Source organism: Cibotium barometz, chromosome 1 (assembly GCF_041138505.1).
Source record: "Cibotium barometz isolate CiBa-2024 chromosome 1, ASM4113850v1, whole genome shotgun sequence".
NCBI classification, from domain to species: domain Eukaryota; kingdom Viridiplantae; phylum Streptophyta; class Polypodiopsida; order Cyatheales; family Cibotiaceae; genus Cibotium; species Cibotium barometz.
In genome coordinates, this window is record NC_141046.1 from 55,148,492 (window position 1) to 55,160,592 (window position 12,101).

Here is a 12,101-nt window from a genome sequence, read left to right on the forward strand (position 1 = left end):
AAAAATGCAGAGGAAAGCAATAATGAGTCAAAGGCACTTCAATTATAGAAATCTTCGTGGTACACACACGGAGCACACCTTCCACCCATTGCCTATACACCACATCTACATATTTCACAAAGGGTATGACATTTTTTTTTCACACCTAGGATAGAAACATACACCTTCAACTAACCTCATCAACTACAACCCTCCAAGTACATCTCTGGATAGGGGGGCCATGGTGAGTGTTGACCCATGGTATGACCTATCGCATCCACCTTGCAAGTATCTCCAAAGACCTTTAAGGAATATAATCTCTACTTCGACTCCACTTCAACACAAATATAACCTCGCCTTGGATCATGTATTAGCCACAAAGAAGCTCAATCTCTCAGCATCAAGCAGTGAGTTAATATCCTACTGTACCAAGAAGGCCCGGACCGCCACCTACCCATGCAAAACAATCAATGGTGATCCTAGTGCTAATTCTACAAATCAAAAGGTGTGGGCTGAAGGAGGCCTTGCCATGCAAAACTTCAACATCTTATAGCTTACACTTTTTGTAGTCTAATCCAAACTTGTTTCCAATAAGAATAACGGCCATAGCTTGTTCACTCTCCTAGCTTGTGCACAGGGGCAGTGAAGATAGGGCGGGAGTTGTCTATAAACCCCCTTATATTACATGCACACATCATTTTCGGATCGTTCTTTTATGAGTTGATCTTAAATTCACACTTACAGACTCCAAACATGCATGACATATGGCCATTAATGTACTTGCACGACAGGATTGAAACTGTTCACAGAAAACCAAACATCATGAGGCTATACTCTAGAGTCTACTCGTGCCTTGTCCAGTTGCACATACCAACCATGTTGTCACTCTAAGCGACTCACACAGCCCAATGTTGTAAGCTGATATTATACCATCTTACCAACTAATCACGCAGATACCATGCCATGTGACAAAGAGTTTCCAGCATGGATTTCATCACACAATTCAACTCAACCACATCATAGATCATATGCATGTGTACCTGTGCACAATCATGCTACACACCCACACCTGCACATGAGCACATGAAAACACCAAAAACGCATTGACAATTTACATCAAGAATTTGAACAGAAGGATGTTACAAGCAGATCAGGATTTGTCTTCTGCTTCTTCATCTTCCAACAAAATCTCATACACATCTGTCCGGAGCCGTAGCTCTTTCTCCCGCATTATGTCTTGGAAGTCTGATAGTTCTTTTGCACTCAATACAGTGCTCATCTTCTTGAAGCCATCCAGCCACAAAGCCTTGGACCTGCCATGTATACAATATTTACTTTGCATCAGCAAGCCTGCAACAACACAGATCCTTCTCATACCACGACCAAAAAAAGAACTCACCATGGGCAGGCATGAATGGCTCTGAAATATATACGACGAGCAGCATCTGTATCACCTCTTACTTGAAGCTCATAAGCCATATAGCATCGCCACAACAGCACAGACTGCTGCATGCTTAAGGTCTCCAGGGCTCTTTCAAACAAGCTATGTATCCGAGGTCTGCTTCCAGCTCTCCAGAGTTCAGTAGAGATGGCAAACAGCCAAATTAACACAGTTGATGGATTCCTGCAGTACATGTCATCTCCAGCTCAACCTCATCAGTTCATCAAAGTAGCGTACACAGCAGGTTTGCAAGGAATGCTTTCTGTCACATAAAAAAACTCCAAAAAAGCCTTCACACATACCTCTGCAGCACATCATCAAAGAAACGGCGGAGATTGTTTGTGCATGCAGAGCGTGAACTGCAGTGAATGTAAGCACCAAGGAGCTGTGGATTGCTGGGGTACTGAGATAACCCACGGAGGATAGTACGCCTCAAAACCATTGGCTTCACAGTTTGCTTGTATTGTTCTAGCATATGGATGTACTCAGAATACAGTAGTTCAAAATGAAGGCTCTGTTGCCGTTTACCTGCAAATATTAAAATTCAAAACAAGTGGTGGTTATGAATACTTCTGACCAGATTTACTTGTTTTTGGCCACTTTTTACCATTTCAGAATAGCTTTGACTAATTTTAGCCAATGTTTGACTCACCGCATTGTGAATTAAGTTGATCAAATTTGGAAGATAATTATATTAAGTGTTTTAGCCATATTTGACCGTCAAGGACTTGCTTTTGACTATTCTGGGGCCTATTGCCTTGAAGTGATGTAGCCATGAGCTGATGGCTTGAGGACCTGACTCTTAGGTATTTAACACTCACACGTGCACAGAACCTTTTATAAATCAAGGTACACTATGTTGCCGGAAAAGGCTTAGTACCAAATACATCATGGAAGAAAAGCTAAGAACTAGTATTGAACTGGTCAGCAAACGTGAAGAGTGATACAATGGGGTCCATCTAAAGGCAGGGCTCACTGGTAGGACAGCTCTGGTTGGTCACAGCTACCCACACTACCGTGCCTACCCCACCCACATGACTATACCAAGGAGGGATTCCTCTCTCTCTCTCTCTCTCTCTCTCTCTCTCTCTCTCTCTCTCACCTCGGACCGGGCCTCCGCATTTCAGCGTGCTTGACGCCCCCGACCCCCCGGACGTTGGCCACGATCCCCTCATTAGCTCCAGATCCAGGACATGCTCCACCGCCATCAAGCTACCTTTCCATGTGACATAGCTGAGGGAGACCTCTCGACCATACTCATCAGCCCCATAGTTGATATTTTGGAGAGTGGTATACCATCTATTGGGGGCTGATGCTCCTCTCATGTTCCATGTTCCTGGTATTCCATGATGAGTTCCCATGGACAGTTTGGTATCACACCCCAATGCGATAGCTATGTTTTGTTTCTATTTTATTTTTCATTCGATGATGAGATATACCATTGACATTATTGTATCATTTTGGTCTCATAGGCCCATTGGATCTTTAGTAGACGCTTAATATATCTTCCTTTCTTTTCTTTCTTTCTCTCTCCCCACAGGAGGTGCCATTATGCTATCAGAGAGTGACTTGGTTGAGATGGGACTAAAGAGGGCCAAACGGGATATGCGGAAGGCAACAGCATATGGTAGACACTTCTTGGAGATGGGTTATATACAACAGGGTGTCTAGATGGCCACAGTCAACCCATACGTACCACGTGACATTATGTGTGTGCAGAGTTTGGGGTGGCCCCATTGATTTCAGATGCCGTCACTTACATTCAGCATGTATACACTCTGCCCACGGCTAGCACTAGAGTCCTCTATGTAGTTATATCATGAGGGGGAGAGGGAGCGGGCGAGGGTGAGACGAGCTGGACTGCCCTCCTCATCCACATGACAACCACCATTACCAACACATGCATGGTAGTCGGAGTTAGTTGAGCGGTTTCATGCACATGGCCTATAGATGGACCGTCTCCGCAAATTTCAGTACAGCCTAGATTTCCCCTACCTCGACCTCTCACCACATCAGATCAACCAAATTATCCAATTAGATCTACTCCGACTACACATGACATGGGTGTCGCCGTCATAGATTGGAAAAAAGTGTGAGCTCTACAGAGATCACTTCTTGAGACTATCTCCAAGGATGGATTCATTGAGATCCCAGGATACATACAAATACACATGTCACATGCCATGCTATCACAATTGGCCAGCTCAGGTATCCTCCCCCCGCCTCATAGTTGAGACTGGCAGAGCCGAGATCATCTCACATGAGGAGAGGATATACAGAGTATGCACCACAGAAGTGGTAGAGGATGAGGCCCATTATATGTTTCGTTGTCCATCTGACTAGGAGATATGGGAGGAGATTCCACTACCTCTTTTGAGAAGGATTCGGGCCACTCACACGGGTGACACAATATAAGGATCAAAGATGCTTGGGCATGCACTTGATGGAGCTCAGATGACACAGGGATGTAGAGTTGAGGCAACACGCTGAGAGACAAGTCCTAGCCACCACAGAACACCTCAAGAGATCCATCACAGATTTCTATGGTACACGCATAGTCCACCACTCATATCGGCGAATTTGCTATGACATCAGAACCCATACCTGCGCTCCAGCTCCGTGCCCCAGAGGAGTTATTAGGGAGAGAGCTCAATCCATTCTACGAGCCAGCTGCCCCCAATCCCAGATCACCAGGATCCTCCACCACACATACAGATCCGGGAGGTTCTCCGCCGACATGACATGCTCCCATCACAAAGGCCTGACCCTCTTTCTACCCTTAGATTAGTATTAAGGAGGGATCATAGGATAATCATATGCTATGTGCATGTATACACACATTGGTGATTTTTTTCATTTCCTTTTCAGTTCTTCCATGGCTCTGTATCTCCATTGTACCATTGTATTACTTATGGTTTCATAAACCCTTGGGGTCTTCCGTAGAATAGGTGGTATGACGAAGAGTGCAAAACCACTAGACTTGGCCTCTTACACAAGAGGGAACCCGTGAGATGCAAAGCATCTCCCGTAGACTCACTCGTCGAAAGAAGCGTGCATTTCTCACCAAACAAGAACATGAGCTATACCAGCTCTTTTTGAACGACGATAACTCACAAGTTTGGCGCATTCCTGAGGAAAAAAGAACCCCTACACCTATCAAAGACCCTAGCCTCTAAGAAGCCTATGCACGACAGTTGTATGATGTGTCAGATCAATCTATACCACAAATGTCACACATCCCTTAGCCTACATCATCTTACCTCTTCGATTATCTCAATGTCACTAGAGCTCTTAAAAAGCTGCATAATGGGAGAGAAAATGGTCACGAGGATCTACGCGCGGAACACTTTGACCACGCGCACCATATGAGATAAACAATAGGAGAGCTATGGTGGTTTGAAGACAAACATGGCTATGGAATTTGATTAACAGAGAAGTAAGGGAGAGTGAGCGTTAGAGTTAGAGAGCATATGAGATAAACAATAGGAGAGCTATGGTGGTTTGAAGATAAACATGGCTATGGCATTTGATTAACAGAGAAGTAAGGGAGAGTGAGAGTTAGAGTAAGAGAGCTTCACACACACTGATGTCCCGAGGTAGACAAAACCCAATGCTGTTACGACCTTGTGTTTTTCTCTGGACAGTAAGCAGGTGGGCACGGGCACGGGATGGACAGTGTGAAAGGCATCACTTTGGAATTGAGAAAGAAACCCATGTGTGGCTAGCCCAAGTGTGAAGGGGACAAAAGGATTTAAAGAAAGGGACAAAAGGATTTTGAGTTTATAAGGTTTTATAATCTTTGATGACTTTAAAATATGTATATATATTATTTTTGTGAGGATGCGTTTTTGCTATTTGCTTTTGGCTTTTTGGGGAAAGCAGGCAGAATCGCATCTTTGGTTATAAAAGCGAAGGGTGGCGCATCACCTTGGGATTGCAGCCTCAATATCTCTCTCACGTGGGCTGGCTACAGGAGTCGTCATGTGGCGTGTGGAGACGTGGTGGTGCGAGGCGCATCTAAGGCTGGTCGCCAGAGAGCGCAGGCAGCACTAGACAGAGAGAGAGCAAGAGTTGGCGTTTTGTTTACTTTCCTTCGGCTAAGGCGAGCACTGGCCTCAGATGGTGGTATAGGCGGAGCGATGGCCTCAGGTGGTGGTGCAGGCGGAGCGATGGCCTCAGGTGGTGGCAGAGGCAGGGCGCCGGTGGGTGACGATGTCATGGCCTTCGAGACAAGCCCGGGCATGGAAGTATATAGCAGCTTCGACGCGATAGGAATCCGAGACGAGCTCGTGCGGGGCATTTACACCTACGGCTTCCAGAGGCCCACGGCCATTCAGCAGCGCGCTATCTGTCCCATCATCCTGAACCGCGACGTCATCGCTCAAGCCCAGTCCAGCACCAACAAGACCTCCATGATCGCTCTCGCCGTCTGCCAGATCATCGACACCTCGGTCAGAGAGTTCTCTATTTTTCTCTCTATGGGATGCACGTGGGTTGGCTGAAGGAGAATAGAGAGGGCATCACAAATCAGAGGGGGCATTACAGCACATCAGGGGAAGAGTTCCTCGTGCTGTGGGGACCACACATGGCTTAGCCATTTGCAACGACATGTCTCGTTGGCCTTCTGCAGCTCTCACATGTTTCCCACATGGCGGAGGCTCAAGTACAGTAGATTACCTAATGGGATCTCCAGCTTTAGCCACATCCATACATGCCTTCACCATTCCCACCTGCCCCCTTAGAGCTGACCATGCCTCTCTCCCCTTTAGCCTTGGCTTTTCCCGACCATCCTCACCACCATCCCCCCTCTCCCGCTACACCCAGATTCACTTCCATCATGATGGGGACTCTAACTTACTCCGACAATCTCTATCGACATCTAACATATATAGACCCCAATATCCCACTAGCCAACCTCACCTCTCAGCTCACCACAATCTTACACACCTCTTCCATAGCCACATTTCCATCGACCAGCCAATCCACCACCAGACCCCCTACCGGCACCATGCCCCAGAAAGATTAGTATGACAAGGAACGCCGCACAACACGTGAGCGTCTCATATGCAGGGTTGCAACTGGCCAAATCCGAGACCGAGATGCTCAAAGGATTAACCAATACACAATCAAACTCAAGAAATGAGCACAGCCAATACATTGACTTATACCAATCTCTCAAAGGTGTGAACTGTAACGAGGGCTGGAAGAAAATCCAGGAGAAATGCCCACCCACACCCATCACATCTCCATCCATATGGTACCATGCACGATCCGTGTACAAAGTACCAGATCAGCCCCCCATGCCATCACCATCACATCCATGTCCCATCACATCCACCTTTTTCACACCGTGACACATGCCATAGTGGCCCGAGTCATCCGGAGACTCAAAAACGGTAGATCACAGTACCACAAGGGCCCCTTGGAAGAGCACATCTCCCATGCGGGGGGGAGGGGGGGGGGGGGAGGGGGGGGAACTCTAGCACCCCTCCTTGCCCATATGTTCAACAAGGCTCTTTCGGAAGGCTTCCCACCCACCTGGACAGCCCATATCATCACACCCATCCAACAATTACAGGACTATTATGATTAGCCACACACTGGCCAAACTTTATGGGTCAGTACTTGAGTTGGAGCTCAACACACTAGTAGAGAGAACAAAGTATTAGGGCACGCACGCTTTTGCAGGTCATTCTCTACTTTGGATCACCTCTTCACCCTCCGAGCCATTATAGAGGAGGCCAAAGCACGACACAGACGGGTCTCCTGCTACTTTGTGTATTTCTGCAAAGTCTTTGATACGGTGCCTCGAGCCACACTACTGTAGAGACTCAGGATTTGGGGGTACCATCAAACATGACTAGGGCATCACTGCATTATATGAGCCGGTCATAGGGCGGGTGAGATGCCCAGGAGGATTATTGGAGGAGATCTCTAGTACCATCGGAGTGAAGCAAAGATGCCCACTATCTCCCACTCTCTTTGGCCTCCACATCGACGAGATTTCGGCCTTCATTGATAGAGGAGGGGGAGAAGGCACATCACTAGCAGGCATCCTTGTTTCTATACTACTTTATGCTGATGACATTGTGTTTATTGCAGATTCTCCGAAGGCATCTTGACACATTACAAGTCTTTTGTGCACAACGGGATCTCACAGTAAACCTTGGGAAAATCAAGGTTATGGTCTTCAACACATCCCCTCTTTTCACATCTGAATTGAGTTTCACCTACATGGGCACCAGCGGAGATTGCACTCTCATGTGTACGGAGTCGCTTTTATCGGACCTCTCTCCTCGATGATCCATGTTGTAGAGGCTAGACTGATGAGAGGGTATGCTTCTCTCGCTCTCATGGAGAGACAATGCTGCCAAGCCTATTTCTAGGAGCCGAGGACCAAGATGTGGCTATTTGATACCTTGGTCACTCCAGCATTGATGTATGGAGCACCCTTTTGGGCACCTGATCTTCAAGCAGCCAAATGGCCAAAGATAGAGAGGCCTCAAGTCATGTTGCTCTCCCGTATGATACACATCAAACCATCGGTCCCACGTGATATTATCCTAGCAGAGTTTGCTGTAGCACTCAAGCAATGGCCATGATCGTTCTCTCAGTCAAGCGCTCGATTGTACCTCACATCTGATCCTACAACTCTGCAAGGGCTGCTTGGGTGGTCCTCGAGATCATGTTCTAGTCCCGTAATGAAGCACGAGTCATATACCTGATGCAGGAGCTGGACGACTTGACCATGAACAAGGGTGATTCCATTCCAGATCATCTTACCAAGATAACAGACCTTAAAGAATAGCTGCTGAATATAGATGAGGTAGTTGATAATAGAAAATTGATCACTACCGTTCTTAACTCCTTACTTGAGTCCTATCAAAGTTTCCATACTTCTCTGAATCTCTCTATGAGAGAAGGAGACAATCCTATATCCTTCGAGGAGTTGGTTGGATTACTTCTCCAAGAGGAGTAGACAAGGAAGAACAGATCCAAGGGTGATGCAAGCAAAGGAGACGGAGCCTACTTCTCTAGGGACAAAGGCAAAGTGGACTCGTCACAGGGTGTGTCACCATTTGGCCACCCAATTGGTCCACCCGTGCTTTCTTATCATCGATGTACATTGGACTAGTGTCCATGGCAGTTGTTTATGCCGGGGATTGATGCCACTCATGTGATACTATAGACTTGGCTTTCCGTTGGGACTTGTGGCTCCGTGTACATGCCCGGAAATGCTTGGTGGATTGGTGTTCCATTGGGTCTGGTACCTCGTGTACTTGCCTGGAGCACGTCTATTTTGGTATAGTCTCATTAACGGGGATTGTCCATACCAATGCTGCATTGCATAGCATCTTTATGTGCTTGCCTGCAAATGAAATTGCATGCTGTTTTCATGCCTGCATGACCTATGTGTAGTTCCGGGCTAGGGGACGCCCGCTTGTGAACCGTCCGTGTGAAACTGTTTGCTGACATGGTTGTGTGGCATGTGAACAGGTGGTAAGTATTACCCAATCTAGGCTCAAATAGCCCTTAGGACTTAGCCAATATTTATAAGTGAGTGCGTTCCCACTTCATTAAAGTTTGGGCACCCAAAAGTCACTTATAAATTATGACCGCTTCCAAGTTCACACTCACTGAACTCCCGAAGCGGACAAGACTCAATGTCGAGGACCTGATCCTCCTCTTTACTCATAAATGGGCATCTCCCCATGTCCCTTCACCTGATTGGACCCCAATTCACTTACTTATTAAGAGAAAATTCGTGTTTTCTCTTAATGAAGATTTTTGGAGGCTGAAAACTCTGTTTTTCCACCATTTCTCTCCATTTCCAAGCTCTCCATAGCCATACCCAACTTGCTAGGGTGTTTTCCAAGCTTCCTAGAGTGTTTCCGGATGCTAATCACTCTCCTACACACTCCTAATGACTGAAATTCAGCAAAACAGCTCTCTTTATTGCTGTAATTTCTGGTCTTTTTGTTGAAAACCCTAATTTCAGCTCTCCTTTCTCAAGTTGAACCATAGGGGAAGCTTTCCCAAGGTTCCCTTCATCCTCTTGAAGACTTTTGTCGTGAAGAAAGGCGACAAATCGAAGATCTCAACACTCCAAGGACTTCCATCGCAAAGACTTCCGCTGTCATCGACTCTACTTGCTATTGGTAAGCTTTTATGCTTAAATATGGGAGCAATTAGCAGGAGGGAGGAACCGGATTACAAGATCACATACCCTGTGTAGTGTTCTCTTGTCCTACGTGCTCTCTTGCAGATTGTTGCTACCATGTGTTGGTGGAACAATAGAGAGCAGATGGTAGGGAACATGGGCACTTGAGAGGTAGTGTGGGTTGCAAGTCTACATCGACAACCACTTGTTTGCAATACTATATTCATATGCATTGGTATGGAAATTCGGTCAGAAATGCCCATGACACTATGTACTTGATTCTCCCAAGATCAATATACTTTATTTGAGGGAGGGGTCAGCCGTTCCAGCTCTGTGTGTGTCTCTTGTCAATTCAGCAATTTACTTCTTGTATTTGAGCTAGTGTCCATCAAATCTTAGTGTATTTAAGTGTATTGATTAGCATTGTGTTAACCAAGTTACATTGGTATCAGAGCATACGGTTCTCTTTCACTTCTATCGTGAGAGACGATCACCGTGAACACTAGCTATCTCTACACTTAGAACATTATGGACAGCCATACAATGAATGTTGGAGATGCTAACACAAGAGGCAGGGACAATGAAATGCATACTTCCAATGCTTTACACGATGAGCAAACTCATGTGGTGCACAATAGGGAACATGAATATGCGGGACAGCCGTCCCGTGGCAAAGAGAGGATGTAGGAAGAAGAGTCCATAGTCTTGAGGGCTGAACTTACTCGTATGTAGGCTCTTCTCCATGCACAACAAGAAGAATTGAATCTCTTATCGCCGCGAGGATCCATTGGTACATGACCATTTGAAGGCCAAGAAAGCTAAATCTTATATGGATCATGCAATGGCAATGATTGCTCAAGAGTTGCACATGCAACCGAGGGATGCAGCACGTGCATACTTGGCTCGTACCGAGGATGCCTATACAGAAAAGGCAACCATCCCACATGTCTTGGAATACCCACAAGTGCCCGAACAAGAACTTATGTCTAAGAGGATGAATCCATGCTATGGGAGAGGAACAATCAGTGACTTCATGCCATGCAGAAACACCTTATGTAGCCCGTGAAAGATACAATGTTTATGGCAGTGCTCAAAATGTATGTCAAATGCCATTACCGGCTGAAAATGTGCATGCACAACACATGCAACATGGGCTGCAATTTTCTGTTGGTGCAGGTATTCCGCGTATCTCTCATGCCACTCATGCCTTCTAGTGTGCTCGTGAGGGAGAAGTTATGGCTGAAAATGTATCAATGCATGTTGAGAGGTCAGCCTCATGCTTACAAGGCACATGTATCTATGCCTTATGCATCACCTTTTGGTCCAAAAATGATGCCAGTCACAGGGGCTGTCCCAATGGACAAATATGGGGGAAAACATGTTGAGATGCACACACATGCATCAAAGTCTTGTGACTTCAAAGCCAGAGACAAATCTGTGAAGTTTGACACATATCATGGGGAATATGATGCATCAAAGGCACTTGCTTTTATTGCCCAATTTGATATTGCTTTCAGTGATGAGGATTTCACTCAGAAATCCATGATCCGGCATGTAAGCATGTTCATGAAAGGCACTGCTGCCCATTGGTGGCTCACGGAGAAGCTCTCACCGAATCCTGTTAGATCATGGGAAGAGTTCAAGGAGAGGTTCTATGCTCAATTCTTGCCTCCCAATGCATTGAATGAGATAACAATGAAGTGGGATTGGGTAAAGCAAAATGAGGGGGAATCGGTAAATGCATATGAACAAAAGTTTTGGAAAGTGCTCTTGGAGGTGTCTCCATTTATGCACGTCACCAAGGCGGAAAGGAAGAGAAGGTTTCAATCGGGATTGCAACCTGTGTACAAAGCGGGACTACAAATCTATCCTAGTCATACCTTACACCAAGTAATCGCAGCCGCCACCGCCACCGCCACCGAGCAATTAGAACTCAAATTGAGTCGATCCAATAAGGCTAAACCCTCATTTCAAGGCAAAGAGAGGGCTATCCAAAACCTGCAAAATGATGGACAGCCACCTAAAAAGCACCAAAACCAAGATAAAAATGGTCCAAAGGCTCAAAATAACACTACCAAGAAGCGTCCCTTCAAACTGAGAGACTATGGTCTCACTCCGGAACAGAAAAAGCAATATATGAGTGAGGGGAAATGCTTTACTTGTGGTAGCACCGAGCATATTGCAAAGGCATGCCTAAATAAGAAGAAGCGTGATAATGCAAACGCATCAAAGCCTAATGTGCATATGGTTCCGGATGTGCAGGGTAACACTTCACATGATAGCAAAGATAAGGTTATATGTAAAGCTTGGGGACAGCTCAAAGATCAGCCCGCTTTGTTCATGTTTGATGATTGTGTATCTGAAAATTTCATATCCACTCAGATGGCAGCTGCTTTGGGTATTGAACCAAAGGACATGGGTCCTCAAATTCAAGCAGGGGCTGCCTTTGTTGGTAGAGAAGTGCAGGTCATGCCTATTTTTGGAAATTTGCGTATACACATTCAAGGCTATGTGGATCAT

At 46.0% G+C, this 12,101-nt stretch overlaps 1 protein-coding gene across 3 annotated transcripts in view; it reads right to left on the minus strand.

The window, feature by feature from the left end:
* Nucleotides 1-889: 889 nt before the first annotated feature.
* The window catches only part of LOC147642189 (uncharacterized), a 55,427-nt gene continuing 44,215 nt past the window's right edge, over nt 890-12,101 (minus strand). For all 3 annotated transcript variants that reach the window (XM_086803522.1, XM_086803504.1, XM_086803513.1), the window contains 3 exons: nt 1,723-1,948; nt 1,379-1,603; nt 890-1,292 (listed from right to left, as the gene is read on the minus strand). In XM_086803522.1, the coding sequence (XP_086659648.1) occupies nt 1,130-1,292; nt 1,379-1,603; nt 1,723-1,948 (614 nt within the window). In that variant the 3' untranslated portion in view covers nt 890-1,129. The remainder of the gene's footprint in view (nt 1,293-1,378; nt 1,604-1,722; nt 1,949-12,101) is intronic.